Consider the following 18,568-nt stretch of genomic DNA (forward strand, 5'->3'; position numbering starts at 1 on the left):
CTTCACATTGTTTATTATCCTTCTTCTAAAATCTAAATCTTTGACACACCTCAGACAGGAAAATAAACTGTACTTCAACTCACTTGCAAAATTGTTTTTGTGCATAAGGCCATTCAGCTCATCATGACCACAGCTGCTGACCAACTTAGCATTGTGACCTTACGTCAAAATCTTCTGCCTTTTTCCTGTACCTCACATATTGTTTCAAATAATCACTTATCGCCCTCTTTAATGCTTTGATGAAACTAGTCCTCTCATGAGGACTAGTTTCACAAATTTCCTCTTTGCCTTCTTTGTTCTAAGGAGAAAAGTCTCAATCTCTCTCTTCATAACTGATGTTATTCATCCCTGGAGCCATTCTTGTAAATCTCGTTTGCATTTTCTCCAACAAGTTCACATCCTTCCAAGATGTGGCACTCAGATCTGTGTACAGATAGGTCTTCTATAATGTGATGATTGCGTCCAAGTGCAACCCCGCATTTTAGAAAAATCACACTTTAGAAACAGTGCTTCAAGTGTTGACAATGTAATTGTGTTACAGCCAAAATACATTTTAAAAGTCTGCACTTTGGAAACAGTGTCCCCAGTTTGTTACAGTGAATTTGGGTTAACGAAATGTGCATTATAGCAGAGTAACCTGTACAATACTCTGGCTGAGCTTTAACTACTGACTTATACAAGTTCAACATCACCTCCTTGTTCTTGCACTCCATGCCCCTATCCATAAAACCCAGCATTCTGTTTGCTTTATTAACTGCTCACTCCATCTGTTGTGCCACCTTTAGCGACCCATGTACACATACAATCAGGTCTTTCTGCTCTCTTATTCCCCCTCTTAGTAATGTACTTATTTTCGTAACGTGCATCTGTGCTATTCCTACTAAATCACACCTCTCTGCCTTGAATTTTATCGGTGTCTATATACCCACTCCCACCAATCTATCCACGTCCCTTTGAAGTTCTACACTGTCTTTACAGTTTACAAGCTTTATGCGTCACAAATGTTTAGTGTTCCCTGCACATAAAGCACTAGACAATTAATATATAAATAATGAAAAACAAGGGTCCCCATACTGACCTCCAGATTGAAAAATATCTATTGACTATTACTGTTTCATGTCAGTGGGTCAAATCTGTTATGAGGCAGTATGTAGAATGCTTTTTGGAGTCCACATCAACATGTGCAGCACATCAACAGAATGATACTCAAGCCTCTCCGTTCTCTCTTAAAAATAATCCAGCAAGTTAAACAAGACTTTCCCTGAAGAAATCCATTTTGGCTGTTCATAATCAACCCACATTTTTCCTAGTGATCATGAATTCTATTTTGAATAGCCGTTTCCAGAAACTTCTCTACTAGACTTAAGCTGACTGATCTGCAATCCAAGAAGAGTGAACAAGGAGAGGGCCCTGTGGCTGACAGACAGCGACAGAACTATATTAAACAAACACAGAGAATGCTGGAGGAACACTCAACAGGTCTAAAAGGAGAGATAAAGACAAACTGGACTGAAAATATTAACTCTGTTTCTCTTTCCACAGGTGCTGCTAGACCTGTTGAGTTTCTCCAGAATTGTGTTTGGTTCAGATTTCCAACATCTGCAATATTTTGGCCTTTAACAGAGCTTTGAGTCAGAGATAATTGGAATCAGTTCTTGTGCTACTACAAAGAAACAAGCTTGCTCTTTGGCAATTCTCTGAAACTGGTCAAGCTCTTCTTTCCCAAATTTTAATATACAGATATTTGACAAAGGAAATATAAAGTCAGAAGTCACATGACACCAGGTTATAGGCAGAAGTGGTTACTGCAGATGCTGGAGAGGAGAGTCAAGATTAGAGTGGTGCTGGAAAAGCACAGCAGGTCAGGCAGCATCCGAGCAGGAAAAAATGACGTTTTGGGCAAAAGCCCTTCACCAGGAATGAGGCTGGGAGCCTCAGGGGTGGAGAGATAAATGGGAGGGGGTGGGGTTGGGGAGAAGGTAGCTGAGAGTGCAGTAGGTAGATGGAGGTGGTGGTGAAGGTTGGAGAGGAGGGTGGAGCGGATAGGTGGGAAGGAAGATTGACAGGTCAGACAGGTCATGAGGACGGTGTTGTACTGGAAGGCTGGAACTGGGGTAAGGTGGGGGATGGGGAAATGAGCAAACTGGTGAAGTCCACATTGATGCCAAGAGGTTGAAAGCTCTCGAGGCGGAAGGTGAGGTGTTCTTCCTCCAGGCGTCGGGTGGTGAGGGAATGGCAGTGGAGGAGGCCCAGGACCTGCATGTCCTCGACAGAGTGGGTGGAAGACTTGAAATGTTCAGCCACGGGAACATTGGGTTGATTGGCAAGGCAGCACTCGGTCTCCCAAATGTAGAGGGGACGGCATCAGGAGGAACAGCTACAATAAATGACATGTGTGGAAGTGCAGGTGAAACTTCAATGGATGTGGAAGGCTCCTTTGGGGCCTTGGATGCAGGTGAGGTGAGGACAGGGGAGGAGCAGGTTTGCAATTCCTGTGATGGCAGAGGAAGGTGCCAGGAGGGGAGGGTGGGTTGTTGGGGTTGTTCCCCCTCTCACCCTGAACCTCTGCCCTCCAGTTCTGGACACCTCCAACCCAGGAAAACGACTTTGTCTATTTATCCTATCCATGCCCCTCATGATTTTCTAAACCTCCAAAAGGTCACCCCCTCAGCCTCTGACGCTCCAGGTAAAACAACCCTAGCCGATTCAATCTCTCCCTATAGCTTAAATCCTCCAACCCTGGCAAGAACTGGAGGCTGAACTACAGACATTGGAATACAATGGAGGGGGAAGGTTACCTGCATTCTTTGCAGGAGACAGCCACACCATAATAAGAGGTTTTTAGATGGTCAGGGCACAAGTGTGTGACTATGAATGAGACAGGTATCGAGACCCACAGGAAGGAGTACTCAAGTGACAGCCTCTGTAATTGTTCAAGTGATCTCATGGCCTGTTTGAATGACAGCAGTGGCCGTAGGGTGGATGAACAAACTGAACATGGCACCAGCCTTCAAGCTGGAGAACGAATAAGGAATACAGTGATTGGTAATGGCATAGTGCCGGAATTGACACTTCTTTGCAAAAAATAATGAGTACCGATGGCTGCATTGTCTGCCAATGTCGGGATTTGGAACGTCTGCTTAAGGCTGGAAAGAAACTTGTGGTGTGAAGGGGAAGATCCAGTGGTCATAATCCATGTGAATATCATCGCTCCCTTGAATCTGTTTAGCCAATCCACACATGTCACTCATCATGCCAATATATTGATTTTCGGTTTTGGAAGTTGATACCATGCACGGACCTCAGAGATCTGCGCACTGGAAAATAAAATTAGAGGAAGTATTGGTAGGTACCAAAGACCTAGATAGAAATAGGAACGAAATTCTGCACAGATAGTATGACGATCTCGACACCAAATTGAAAGGCTGCATTTGCTGTCACCAAGGAGCATTCACAGTATGCCAAAGGAAGACACTTGGGCATGCAATAGTGAATGAAGTTTACTGAAACGCATCTGCATGCACGTCTTCACCACTGGGCTGGCTGCAAGTACGACAAAAGGCTGGATCCACAAATGCCTTCTGTGGCTTGACACTTCAACTTCTTGTGCATTTTGGCTGGTTCCACATCTGTAGATGTCTATAAATATCCACAGCCTTCACCACCGATGCTCAGCAGCAGCACGTACTATCTATAAAATGCACTGCAGAAATTCACTTAAGATCATTAGACAACACCTTCCAGATGCATGGCTATCTAGAAGGACAAGAACCAATAACAATGGCCTTGGTCTTCCTAATACTTAGTTGAAGGCAATTTCTGCTCATATGCTCACCAGAAGTGCCGAGTGGAGGATCCATCTCAGCCTCCTCCAGTGATCCCCAACATTAAAGATACCAGTTTCCAACCAATTCAATTCATTCCACATGATATCAAAAAACAGCTGGAGGCTCTGGATACTGGAAAGTCTATGGGCCCTGACAACATTCCCACAAAAGTGCTGAAGACTTGTGCTCCAGAACTTGCTGCATCCCCAAAACAAGCTGTTCCAGTAGTTATAACACTGGCATCGATCTCACAGTGTGGGAAATTGCCGAAGTATGCCCTGTACACAAAAAGCAGGACAAATCCAACCCGGAATATTACTGCCTTAACAATCCAATGTCAATTATTAGTAACTGATGGAAGATGCCATCAACAGTGCTATCAGTAAGCAATAACCTGCTTAATGAGGTCCAGTCTGGGTTCCACCAGGGCCATTCAGCTCCAGACCTCATTACAGCCTTGGTTCAAATATGGACAAAAAAGTTGAATTCCAGAGATGAGGTGAAAGTGACACTCTTAACATCAAGGCTGCATTTGACTGAGTATAGCAACATGGAGCCCGAGCAAAACTGGAATCAATGGGCATCAGGGGTAGTTAGAGTCATACCTGACACATAGGAAGATGGTCATGGTTGTGGAGGTTAGTTATCTCAGCTCCAGAACATGTCTGCAGGAATTCCTCAGGGTAGTGTCCTAGGCCCAACGATCTTCAGCTGCTTCATCAATGACCTTCCCTCCATCATAAGATCAGAAGTGGGGATATTCACAGATGATTGCACAATGTTGAGCACCATTCACAACTCATCAGAAACTGAAGCAGTCCATATCCAAATGCAACAAGATCTGGATAATATCCAGGATTGGGCTGACAAGTGGTAAGTAATACTCGCACCATCACTAACAATCACCAATAAGAGACAGTCTAACCACAGGTCTTTGATATTCAATGGTGTTACCGTCACCGAATTTCCGATTACCAACATCCTCAGAGTTATCATTAATCAGAAACTCAAATGGACTCACCGCATAAACGTAGTGGCAACAGGTCAGAGGCGAGGAACACTTCGGCAAGTAACACACCTTGTGACTCTCCAAAGCTGGTCTACCATCAACAAAGCACAAGTCAGGAGTGTGATGGAATACTCCCCTCTTGCCTGGATGAGTACAGCCCCAACAACAGTCAAGAAGCTTGACACCACCCAGGAAAAAGCAGCCTGATTGACTGGTACCATATCCACAAGCACCCACTTCCTCCATCACTGACACTCAATAGCAGCAGTATGTACTCCACACAAGATGCACTGCAGAAATTCACCAAAGATCTTCAGATAGCACCTTCCAAACCCCATGACCACTTTCATCTAGAATGACAAGGGCAGCAGATATATGGGATCACCACCACCTTCAAGTTCCCCTCCAAGTCACTCACCATCCTGACTTGAAAATATATCACCATCCCTTCACTGTCATTGGGTCAAAATCCTGGAATTCCCTCCCTGATGACAGTCCAACCCACAGCAATTGGACTGGAGCATCTCAAGAAGGAGCTCACTATCACCCTCTCAAGGGCAACTCGGGGACAAGCAATAATGCTGGCCAGCCAGTGACACCCACATCCCACAAAATGAATAATTTTTTTCATAACTCTGATACTGTGTCTATCAAGGAGTCTGACAGAGAAGGGATTGAGTGAGACGACAGTGAGATAGAAATATGCTTTCAAGATGCTAATGAAACCAGACCCGATTGTTGCAATCCCCTCGTCTGCCACAAAATCTGAATATTGTGCTCTATTTGGACACAGACTGTATCAATGTCACAGGAGTCTCAAATGGTGCTGAAGAATGTGCAATTATTAGCAAACATCACCCTACCTCTTAACTAATTATGAAGCTATTACTGAACCAGCAAACTGAGCATTATAATAGCAGGGAAACACAGCTGAACGTTGGGCCAGAGAAATAAAGGGCAGAAAGCAGTAGATACAACTAAACAAATAGTCTCAATCCCAGTCAGAGAACGCCACAAACTTGCTACAAAATACTGAAAATGCCGAAGCTCTGAAATAGAAATTGAAAATGGAGAAACTCAACAGGTCTGACAGCAACTGTGGAGATAAAAACAGAGCTGCCAAACTGGAGGAACACAAACACACTGCATAGCCTCCTGGAATGAACATTACATTCAACAACATGAAACCATGACCTCTTTCTTCATTTTCATTTCTCCCTGCTGCTGATCCCACCCCAGTGTCTTGTTTTTATGATTTTGCTTTCAACACAACTGATCTTGTTCTGCTCTCAATTTCTATTAACATTGTGATACTGTAAACATCAAAACTTTAATCAGGAGGATTCTGGCTAATTGAAGATGGAGGACAGGAAATATGTGGCTGTAAGAGCAGCTCCTATTTGAGATATTTTCAGTATTGGAGCTAATTTCTTCAAATTCAAGGAACAGTAATTACTATTTTAGAAGCTGTTGCATGGTTTTGGAACTTTGGGAGGATAAAAGATCAAACCAATAGCACTTTTAAAAGGAGAAAGTGTTATGAAGGTGTCGGTATGTACTGTACTTTTAAGAGAAAGGTGACTGAAAGCACAGAGTGTGCTATACTATTTAAAAATGTAACATTTGGTTGAAACAAATAGATGGAGTTGAATTGCCATGGAACAAAAACAAATTCAAATTTAGCCAATTAGTTTAAATCCTATTGAATTTGAATTTTACTGTTTGGGATGGCATCAAACCAATGAAATGATCTGATGTTTTGGGGTATAAAACCAGACATTTTGAACAGTTAGAGTGAGAACAGCAAACAGCACCAACAAGTACAGACTGCGAGCCGAATAGCTCTCTGAAAGGTACCTGTTCATAAGAAAAGTTGTGTAGCAGAAGACCGAAGAAAAGACAACCCAGGAAAATACAAGAGGAAAATCTACAAAAAAAATTCTACAATGGAGAATCGAAAAAGCTGGCTGGTTTTGAAACTTTTATTTTGTAAATCTTAATCAAGATTTATTTTATCTGACTAGTATTGTAGAGTGGGAGGTAAAAGATAGGCTGAAAGGAAAGTTGTAAAAAGTTGTTGTTTTAATGTTCTCTTTTGGACCTAAAGAATAAAATTGTTAATTTCCACTTTAAATAGTGAGATCAGGAATAGTTCTTTGCCTCTCGAAATTTAACAGATGACAGCGCAAAGTGAGCTTCTGAGTGTCGGATTTAAATCAGCAGAGAGGTTTACCCAGTGTCGTAACAGTTTGAGGGCTCTCGTCCATGATTTGAACAGGTTTAGACAGATCCAGTCTGAGATTTGGATACATTTGAATAGATTTGGGGTACAAAGTCCAGTAGATTTAAACACTTGCTGGTTATTGTCCTAAATCTTTAAATAAAACATAGGTGAGCCAATTTGTTTAATTTCAGTCACTTATGGTTGGTTAAATTAAAAGTGAGAGAAATGGCTCTTGAAATTGCTGAAGAGGTTCTGGGGTTTGAAGATAATTCCTAAATTTGCCAAGAAAGTTTAGAAAGGAAAGAAACGACCATACTCTTAGAATTAGCAAAGAGGTTCTAGAATAGGGTTTAACATAGGTAAAGCTAAAATTGTAAAGGAATTATTCAAAACATTTCAGTGAGTCAAAGAAATAGACAAGTGCAGTACAGTTAGAAAAAATTGAAGTACAATTGAGGAAAATTGAGTTAGAAGATAAACAACGGGAGAGAGAAAGAGAAAGAGAGGGAGGAGAGAGGAAAAAAAAAAGAGGATTCTTAGCTGAGCAAAGAAAGAGAAGTAAGGGAGAGAGAAAGAGAGACAGAGGGAAAAGAAAGGAGAGAGAGAAGATCCTTAGTTGAGGAAAGAGAGAGAATTTGAATGTGAGAAGTTGCGATTTGGTCAGCAAAGTCAAGTTAACAGGATGGAGATTAAAAGAGAAGGTAGTGACATATATAAATATGTAAAAGCTTTGCCATAGTTTGATGAGAAAGATGCCAAATTCGTCTTTATTTCATTTGAAAAATTGGCTGGGTAGATGGGGTGGTCCAAGGATTTATGGGTAATGCTAGTTCAGACTAAACTAGTAAGCAGAACTAATGAGGTATTTGCCGCGCTGTCAGATGAAGGGTCAAGAGATTATGAAGAGGTCAACAGCCTATGTTAAGTGCTTATGAACTGGTACCAGAAGCGTATAGACAGCCATTCAGAAACATGAAGGAGGAACCTGATCAGATTTATGCTGAGTTCAAAAGAATTAAACATAGTCATTTTGATAGATGGGTGCAGGCCTTAAAAATAGATAAGACCTATGAGGTTCAAAGAGAGATTATTCTGCTGGAGGAGTTTAAAAACTCACTTCCAGAGATGGTAAGATTTCATATGGATAAACAGAAAGTTCAGGACGTGAGAAGGGCAGCACAATGATGCATAAGACAAGCTTCCAGCCAGAATTTCGTCCAGTAAGGGATAGAATTTGGGAGAAGGAGAAATCCAGACTACGAAATAAAAAGAGTAGAGAACATTAGTAAATGTCTACCACAGGTTTAAAAAAAGCCCAAGAGGGTGGAAAGGAAGTGAAAGGACTCAGGTGTTTCCACTGTGGTAAAGTGGGACATGTAAAGTCATAGTGCTGATCGTGAAAGAAAGGCACGGTGAGCAATGATATGGTAAAAGAAGCTGAGCCAGTGGCATTAGTGACAGTAGTAAAAGAAACCCAAGAAGAGCCAAGGAGCTGCAGAAGAAGGCACAGTCTCGGCAAGGGCTGGGTATGGGATGAGTGCTCTATAAAGAATTTGCCTCTGTGGGTAAAGTTAACTCAGAAAGAACAGGAGGAGAAGTGCGAATCATAGAGATGCACAACACGGAAACAGACCCTTAGGTCCAACTCGTCCATGCCAACCAGATATCCCAACCTAATCTGGTCACACCAGCCCATATCCTTTCAAACACTTCCTTTTCATATACCCTTTTAAAGGCTACAATTGTACCAGCCTTCCTCTGGCAGCTCATTCCACACATACACCACCCACTGCATTAAAACATTGCCCCTTAGGTCTCTTTCATATCTTTGCCCTCTACCCTAAATGTATAGTATCTAGTTCTGGACTCCCCTACCCCAGGAAAAAAACCTTGTCTATATACTTTATCCATGCCTCTCATGATTTTATAAACCTCTACAATGTTACCCCTCAGCCTCAGACACTCCAGGGAAAACAACCCTAGCCTATTCAAACTCTTCCTATTGCTCAAATCCTGGCAACATTCTTGTGAAACTTTATGGTTCAGAAAAGATTTACAACATCCGTCCGATGGGAAGACGACCAGAATTGCATTCGATATTCCAACAACGGCCTAACAAATGTCCTGTATAGTTACAAAATGACCCGCAACTCCTATAATGAGTGCTCTGACCAATAAAGGGAAGCATACCAAATGCCTTCTTCACTATCCTATCTACCTGCGTCTCTACTTTCAAGGAGCTATGAACCTGCACTCCAAGGTCTCTTTGTTCAGCAACACTCGCTAGGAACTTACCATTAAGTGTATGTGTCCTGCTAAGATTTGCTCTCCCAAAATGCAGCACCTTACATTTATTTAAATTAAACTCTATCTGCTACTTGTCAACCCATTGGCCAATCTGATCAAGATCCCATTTTAATCTGAGGTAACCTTCTTCACTGTCCACTAAACCTCCAATTTTGGTGTCACCTGCAAACTTACCAACTATACCTCTTATGTTCACATCCAAACCATTTATATAAATGGCTTAAAAAAAAGTAGAGGGCCCAGCACCAATCCTTGTGGCACTCCACTGGTCACAGGCCTCCAGTCTGAAAAACAACCCTCCATCACCACCCTCTGACTTCTACCTTTGAGCCTTGTATACCATGAGATCTAACCTTGCTATTCAGTCTTCCATGGGGAACCTTGTCAAATGTCTTACTGAAGTCCATATAGATCATGTCCACAGCTCTGCCCTCATCAATCCTCATGTTACTTCTTCAAAAAAACTCAATCAAGTTTGTGAGACATGACTTCCCATGCACAAAGCAATGTTGACTATCCCTAATCAGTCCTTGCCTTTCAAAATACATGTACATCCTCTGTCCCTCAGGATTCCCTCCAATAACTTGCCCACCACTGATGCCAGGCTCACTGGTCTATAGTTCCCTGGCTTGTCCTTACCACCCTTCTTAAATAGTGGCACCATGTTAGCCAACCCCCAGTCTTCCGGCACCTCACCTATGACTATCTATGACACAAATATATCAGTAAAGGGCCCAGCAATCACTTTGTTAACTTCCCACAGAATTCTATGGTACACCTGATAAGGTCCTAGGGATTTCAAGACATCCATCATTTCCTCCTCTGTAATATGGACATTTTTCAAAACGTCACCATCTATTTCTCTACATTCTATATCTTTCATGCCTAAACTAAAAATCATTTACCTGTATACGCTCAATATCCCGCTTTTCCCTGCCTATTCATATATCTGTCAAGATGCTTCTTAAACACTGTTGTTGTATCTGCTTCAATCATCTCCTCTGACAGCATATTCCAGGCACTTTCCACATTCCATTTTAAACAAAACTTGCCTCTCACATTTACTTTAAACTTTTCTTCCTTTTGCCGTAAACCTATGTACCTTATTAACTGACATTTCTACTTTGGGAAGACAACTTCAACTATCCATTCTATCAGGTTGCCCCTCAGTGTCCCACATTCATGTGAAAACAAACCAAGTTTGTACAATCTCTCCTCATACCAATATGCTGGGTAAGCCTTTTTCTGTTCCTTCTCCAAAGCCTTCATACCCTTCCAACAGTGTGGTAACCAGAACTGTACAATATTCCCAAACGTGGCCTAATGAATCTTTTATACAGCTCCAACATGACACGCCAATTTTTATATTTTATGCCCCGAATGAAGGCAAGCATGTCATATACCTCCTTGACCAATTTATCCACTTGTGTTGCCCTTTTCAAAGAACTATTGACCTAAATGCCTAGGTTCCCCTGTATGTTAAAGCTTCGAAGGGTTCTGCAATTTACTGTCTAATTCCCTCCTGATTCAGACCTTCCAAAATTTATGTCCTCCCATTTACCTGGATTAAATTCCATCTGACATTTCTTGACCCAAGTCCAGCCTATTTTTAACCTGCTGTATCCTCTGGCAATCCTCCTCACTATTCACAGTTCCCCAAATCTTTGTATTTTCCTCAAACTTACTGATCAGACCACTTATATTCTCTTGAAGCTTTCAGAGCGCTGACTTTCACTTCACCTGACAAATGAGCAGCACTTTGAAAGCTTGTGATTTCAAAGAAATCTGTTGGACTATAACCTGGTGCCATGTGACTTCTGACTGTCCATCCCAGTTCAACACCAGCATTTCCAGGATTCTCCTCCAAAATCAACAAGTGACAGGGTCCCAAGCATTGATCCCTGCAGAACACCACTGGTCACAGATCTCTCGTAAAAAAAAAAAATCTACTTCTACTCTTTGTCTTCTATCATAGAATAGAATCATAAAATCCCAAGAGTGTGGAAGCAGGCCATTCAGCCCTTCGAGTCCACATCTACCCTTCAGATAAGCATCCCACCCTACTCTATCCCCGTAATTCTGCATTTCCCATGGCTAATCTACCTCGGCTGCACATCCTTGGATGCGAAGGAGAAACTTACCAAGGCCAATCCACTTAACCTACAGGTTTTTGGACTGTGGGAGGAAGCTCATGCTGACACAGGGACAACATGCAAATTCCATACAGACAGTTGCCCCAGAGTGGAATCGAACCCAGGTCACTGGTGCTATGAGGCAGCAGGGCGAACCACTGAGCTAACATGCCGCCCAAGCCATTTCTGTATCTATCTTACAATTCACTGCAGATATCAGGTGACTTCACCTTCTGCATCATCTTGTCATGTCAAAGGCCTTGCTGAAATCCACATAGACAACATCCACCACCCTGCCCTCAGCAATCATCTTTGTCCTTTCCTTAAACACACAATCAAGTTCGAGAGACATGACTTTCTCCACAAAGTAATGCTGCCTTTTACTAGTATGTCCATATTTTTCCAATGTGAGCAAATCCCCTCCTAAAAGTCTTCTCCAATAATTTATTTATCACTGATGGGCTCACAATCTGTAATTGCCCAGATTATCCCTGTTGCCCTTCTTAAACAAAGTAACAGCATTAGCTATTCTCTGGTCTTCTGGGACCTCGCCTATGACTAAAGAGAATACAAAGACTTTCTCTCCTCTCATGCTCCCAGACTTGCTGAGTTTCTCTGACACTTGCTGTTTTGACCCTCACATTTGTTGGGGTTGAAAGTGGAGGAGTCAGGTGATAGAATTAGAGGGATTTAGAAACATGATTTGCAGTTGCAAATTGTAGTTGGAAGTTATAATGAACAGTTTTAATCGGGGGAAAGTAGGAACCTCGGCTCAGTGGTTAGCACTGCTGCCTCAACGCCTGGGACCCGGGTTCGATTCCAGCCTCGGGCAACTGTCTGTGTGTAGTTTGCTCATTCTCCCTGTGTTTGCCTGGGTTTCCTCCGAGTGCTCCAGTTTCCTCCCACAATCCAAAGATGGCAGGATAGGTGAACTGGCCATGTTAAGTTACACATAGTGTTCAGGGATATATAGGTTAGATGCATTAGTCGGGGTATATGGAGGGGAATGGGTCTGAGTGGGTTACTCTTCGGAGGGTTGGTGTGGACTGTTGGGCTGATTGGCCTGTTTCCACACTGTAGGGATTCAATGATTCTACAGTTTTACCTGGTCCTGCCAGATCTGGCAATACAGCTAGTACCTACCATTATGTTCAAATTTGTATTTCACAGAAGCAGAAATATTACCTGTAAAACTGTGAATTGTATAAAATCCACATCCGGATGGAGCAAAGAGTATGTGTGTGCAAACATAAAGCTGACGCCACTTGTAAGCAACGCCAGTGCCTGCCCTGTTTAGGTTAACTCAGAGCAGTAGTGTCTTATTTGGATCTAAGGTCACCTTTATGTGTTTGTTTATGAAGCTTCCTTACCCACACTGCCACCTTTATTTCCTTTGACTGACTGTCGGAGGGTAAGACTCATTTGCCAATTATTCATTTGTGAAATCCTTAAAACTTACTCGAAGTATGTATTCACTTGTTCAAACTTACTCAACCATCCATATGAGCGGGTCAGTGTGGACTTGTTGGGCCGAAGGGTCTGTTTCCACAGTAAGTAATCTAATCTAACCAACCCAGGTATTTGCATGCCAATATATCAAGTTCTATTTTTAGAAGCTATAAAATTCACTTCCAACACCAGATGCAATGTTACAGTGGGTATTGTCTGAGAACAAATTGCAAATTTTGAAAATTTACTTACAGGTTTGTACTTAATCAATTCTCTGTCCAGCCCAACAAGTACCTGAACCATAATGAACAACAATAAATAGTAGCTTTTCATTGAAATATGACCCAGAACAGATTGGAACAAATAAAAATGGATGACATCCATAATGGGCACAAATCACATACCATTTTTACTATTTCAGGATAGGCTTGTTCAAGAAGCACACCTCTATTTGAGGTGAGGAAATCCACCAATTCATTCAGGGTTGCTCTTTTGACCTCTTTACTCTTTAAGTCTGAAACAGAGTCCATGAAATCAAAAATCACACAGCACTGCTGTAATTTTTGACAGAAGAGATCATGCTGTTCAGCATTTGGAGCATCTGTAGAAAGAGAAAGGATACATGCAATAAGCATTAAGACATTTCATTTCTTATCTAACACCGTATCTTAATTTCAAAAAGGCTATTATTACAAATGCTTTTTTAAAAAAAAAAATCAAACCATATAAATAGAAAACTAAACAAATATTTATGAGGAATGAGATTCCCCTAAAAGATCCTGAAATTTCAAAAGACCCCAGCTTGCAAACATACAATTGAAGCCATTTTCTCTGAGAATTTTTTAAAATTCTGCAATTAGTTCCTGACAGCTCAGTGCAACTCTGCAGTCTTTTCAGAATCACGACTTAAAAGACTCACTTTTAATTTTCAAAATTGTAATCAAAATGCACCTGCTTACATGCCAGAAGAAAAACCTGCTCTCAGCCTTAGAAACAATTCATGTGCATTCAAGGTTTTGTCTTTTTATTGAAGCATAATCTTTCATTCTGAAGTAATATCATTCAAAACTAAGCAGTTTAAAAAAAATCAATAGCATGTGAACAAATTCATCACCTGTTTTGAGATATTGTGAGGCAGATACATTGAACCAAAATTTTTGAACAAAGTCACACATTGTTATCGAGGAGCTATAGTTATGCATATCTCAAACTCAATTGCTTTTCATTCAGAGCTTAGCTGTAGTTTGCAAAGCCAGCATATACAGCCCATGTGATTTATCCTGAAGGTAGTGGTGGGTTGACGTCTCGAATTAATAAAGTTTATGTAATGAAAGTATGACCACAATGCAGTTTGGTAAGTTGCTTGATCAACTAACAATGAAAAACATGAAAGTTACAACAATGGGAGACTGTTAGGTGGATTAGAAGTTGACAATATGTCTGCGACACTTTTTGTTTTTAACATGCGGAAATCATGTTTTGAAACCTTGGTGAGTTGCAGTGCATCTTGTACATAGTATACAGGTCAGCCAGACGGCACCTGTTAAAGGTGATGGACAGGATGTTGAACACATGCATGCTTTGCCTTGGATGAGAATAAGCTTCTTGAGTTTTGTTGGAGCTGCGTTCATCCAGACAAGCCCAGGTCATTTCATCACACCAATGCTTTCTGTCAATTCGATGATTGATGGTCTTCGGACAGTCAGGAGGAGAGTTGTTCATCATACACCATTCTTATCTCTAAATTGTTTATGCACCCACAGAATATGTGGTGAGTCCAGTTAAATTTCTGGTCAATGGTGACACCATGATTTTAATGGGGCAGATTCATTCATGGCAATGCCACGAAACATGAAAGGAGTATGGTTATACTCTCTCACTGAAAATGGTCATTGCCCAAGGAACTGTGCACGATGTCAGCCTAAACTATGAATTGTTTGGGTCCTGCTGTAATTGTGCAGATATTGTTCCATTAATCAAGGATTTGCAAATGCTGTTATACAGAGTATAAATAGTCGCTCACCCTCACTTTTGTTGGAGACAAAACTATTGCTGAAGCTGCTAAAAATTATTTGGTCAAAAATAATGTCAAGGAACTCATGCAGCAATATTCTGGGGCAGAGATGACTGCCCCAAAACATGAACATTCTTTTGTGTCAATCCTGACTACAACCATGAAGACCTTCCTCCTCTCTGCAATAACTTCAGTTTCACAAGGACTGGACACTACACATCAAATTCTGTCTTTCTGCATTGCTGGTTTTCAGCTCTTTTGTCAATGCTCAAGCCACGACCGGGTTATGAGGAAGTTAAGTGCAATGTAACAGCACTGTTGACAGCACCTTGCATCACACTGCTGATTAAGAGTAGACAGAATGAGGATGCGATTGACTGAATTGGATTTGACATGCTTTTTGTGAATAGGTCATACCCAGAAAATTTTGCACATTGTTCGGTCACTGACAGTATTGTAGCTGGAATGGAACACCTTGATCTGAAATGCAGCTTGTTCTGGATTACAGTTCTTCAGCACTACAGACAGGGTGCTGTCACAGTCAGGAGCCTTTGCTGTATCCAGTGAGCTCAGCTATTTCTTGTTATCAGGAGGAATGAATTAACATCATAAATGGGCATCTGTCATGGAGGAAAACACTGTTTCCGAGATTCCTGGATAAAGATGGTTCAAATTGACTTGTGCAGTCAATAATGGTACAGCCCAATAAGAGGATGGGGACATTTGTATCATCTTGACACCATGTCAGGTGTGATAATGCTGAAAAAAAAATGTTTGTCCATTACGTTCACAGCAAGATATAGCAGAACAGCACACCTTGATCGGATCTGCTGGATTGCTTAGTTTGGAATTGAACACATTAATTCCACTGTTCAGCATGTATATAGTCCTGCGTTTTAACTTCACTGTTTGGTACCTCATTTTCAGACAGACCTGGTGTTGCTCCTGCCAATATCTTCTCTAAACTCCTCATTCAATCAGTGTGGTCACCTGTATAGATTTTAATTATGGAAAGAAGAACATGCCAGGTTAAAATTTGTAGTGGAACACAATTCTGCACACCATGCTTTGTGGGCGTCTATTTTTGGGCTGAATCAATACATCAGCAATTGGAAAATATGCGAGAAACGATCCAAGTATTCCCTTCAGCTGATTTGCTCAACACCTGGAATTGTCTCATTTGGCGATTATGGTGCACCTTAGGACTCGATCAGTAAATAATGTTCCTAAACCATGCTTGGTGACAACATTTAGATTTCCCATTCATTGTGGGCCGTTATTATCTTCAATGCTTCTTATTTCTGGTATTAAATATACAAGATGAACAGGAGGGAAGGGGAGGGGACGGGGCAGGATGGGAGGGGACCGGAGAGAAATGTTCATATTACAGAGCTGGTGGTGCTGGATGTCTTGAAACGCATAAAAGTGGATGTGTGCCCAGGACATTTACTGTGGAAAAGGATATGGAAGATATAGAATGTAGGGAAATAGATGGTGACATCTTGAAAAATGTCCATATTATAGGAGGAGAAGTGCTGGATGTCTTGAAATGTATAAAAGTGGATAAATCCCTCAGACCTGATCAGGCCTAGAACTCTGTGGGAAGCGAGGGAAATGATTGCTGGACCCCTTGCTGAGATATTTGTATCATCGAGCGCTACAGGCGAGGTGCCAGAAGACTTGAGGTTGGCTAATATGGTACCACTATTTAAGAAACGTGGTAAGGACAAGCCAGGAGACTATAAACCGTTGAGCCTGACATCAGTGGTGGGCAAATTGTTGGATGGAATCCTGAGGGACAGGATGTACATGTATTTTGAAAGGCAAGGACTGATTAGGGATAGTCAACATGATTGTGTGTGTGGGAAACCATGTCTCTCAAACTTGATCGAGTTTTTTGAAAAAGTAACAAAGAGGATTGATGCGGGCAGAGCGGTAGGTGTGAACTGTATGGACTTCAGTAAGGCATTCGACAAGGTTCCACACGGGAAACAGGTTAGCAAGGTTAGATCTCACGGAACTAGCTAGGGATACAGGGAGAACTAGCCGTTTGGATACAGAATTGGCTCGAAGGCAGAGGACAGAGGGTAGTGGTGAAGTGTTGCCTTTCAGACTGGAGGCCTGTGGCCAGTGGTGTGCCACAAGGATTGGTGCTGGGTCCGTTGCTTTTTGTCATTTATATAAATGAGAAGGTATGGCTAGTAAATTTGCAGATGACACCAAAACTGGAGATGTAGTGGACAGTGAAAAGGGTTACCTCAGAGTACAATGGGATCTTGATCAGATGGGTCAATGGGCTGAGGATCAGCAGTTGGAGTTTAAGTTAGATAAATGTGAGATGCTGCATTTTGGAAAAGCAAATCAGAGCAGGACGTATACATTTAATGGCAAGATCCTGAGGTGTGTTACTGAAAATAAAAAAGAGACCTTGGAGTGCAGGCTCATAGCTCCTTGAAAGTAGAGATGCAGGTAGATGGGACAGCGAAGGTGGTGTTTGGTATACTTTCCTTTATTGGTCAGAGTATTGAGTACAGGAGTTGGGAGGTCATGTTGTGGCTGTACAGGACATTCGTTAGCTACTTCTGGAGTATTTTGTCCAATTCTGGTCTCCTTCCTATCAGAAGGATGTTGTGAAATTTGAAAGGGTTCAGAGAAGAAGGACGTTGCCAGGATTGGAGGATTTGAGCTATAGGGAGAGGCTGAATAGGCTGGGGCTTTTTTCCCCTGGAGTGTCGGAGGCTGAGAGGTGACCTTATAGAGGTTTATAAAATCATGAGGCGCATGAATAGGATAAATAGATGAGGTCTTTTCCCTGGGGCGGGGTAGTCCAGAATGAAAGGGCATAAGTTTAGGGTAAGCGGGGAAAGATGTAATAAGGGACCTAAGGAACAACTTTTTCCACACAGAGGATGGTGAGTGTATGGAAATGAGCTGCCAGAGGAAGTGGTGAAGGCTGGTACAATTACTGCATTTAAAAGGTATCTGGATGCAGAAATGAATGGGAAGGGTTTCGATGGATGTGGGCCGAGTGTTGGAAAATGGGACCAGATTAGGTTAGGATATCTGGTTGGCGTGGACAAGATGGACTCAAGGATCTGTTTCCGTGCTGTATATCTCTATGACTCTCAGAGGAGAGGGAGGAGGAGGACAGGGGAGAGGGCAGTACGGAGAGATCCTTTGTCATGTGTATTCAAGTCTATGAGTACAGTGAAACATTTTATAATGTCGCCCTTTGTGGCGCCATCTTAGATACAAATTGTAGCTACAACAAGGAATAAAAAAGTAGTTGCATTACTTTACACTGTTTAAAGAACAAGTTAGAAATAAGACATAGTTAAAAGGATTAACATTACAGTCAGATAAACAAAAATTCAAATAAACATTACACTGCTGGGTGCAGTAGCTTTCTCCTGTGGTCTGACCACCCACCCACTCCCAGTCGAAAAACCAACCCCATTCCTCTCCAAGCCTGCAGCCCACTCTGCACTGGCTCTCAGCTGCTCCAAGGTAACTTTTCTCCAAGACTGAATCCCCTTACTGAATCCACTGAACTGCTTCCTCCATGCTGGCCGCTGATCGAGGATTCCCCCACCTCCCTAAACTTTT

General features: G+C 41.9%; 1 protein-coding gene across 2 annotated transcripts in view; it reads right to left on the reverse strand.

Annotated features, from left to right (window-relative positions):
- Positions 1–18,568, reverse strand: part of ppp2r5a (protein phosphatase 2, regulatory subunit B', alpha isoform) — a 164,867-nt gene that overhangs the window by 65,956 nt on the left and 80,343 nt on the right. The window contains exons 1-2 of one of the 2 annotated variants that reach the window (XM_087991345.1): positions 15,779–15,904; positions 13,353–13,549 (exon numbers count right to left, since the gene is read on the reverse strand). In XM_087991345.1, coding sequence (XP_087847471.1) covers positions 13,353–13,478 — 126 coding nt within the window. In that variant the 5' untranslated portion in view covers positions 13,479–13,549; positions 15,779–15,904. Of the gene's footprint in view, positions 1–13,352; positions 13,550–15,778; positions 15,905–18,568 lie in introns of those variants that run through there. The other variant, XM_043695865.2, reaches the window with a different exon arrangement.

The sequence above is a fragment of the Chiloscyllium plagiosum genome, unplaced genomic scaffold (assembly GCF_037043375.1).
Source record: "Chiloscyllium plagiosum isolate Xiang-an unplaced genomic scaffold, Cpla_swu_hap1 HiC_scaffold_10, whole genome shotgun sequence".
Classification (NCBI taxonomy): domain Eukaryota; kingdom Metazoa; phylum Chordata; class Chondrichthyes; order Orectolobiformes; family Hemiscylliidae; genus Chiloscyllium; species Chiloscyllium plagiosum.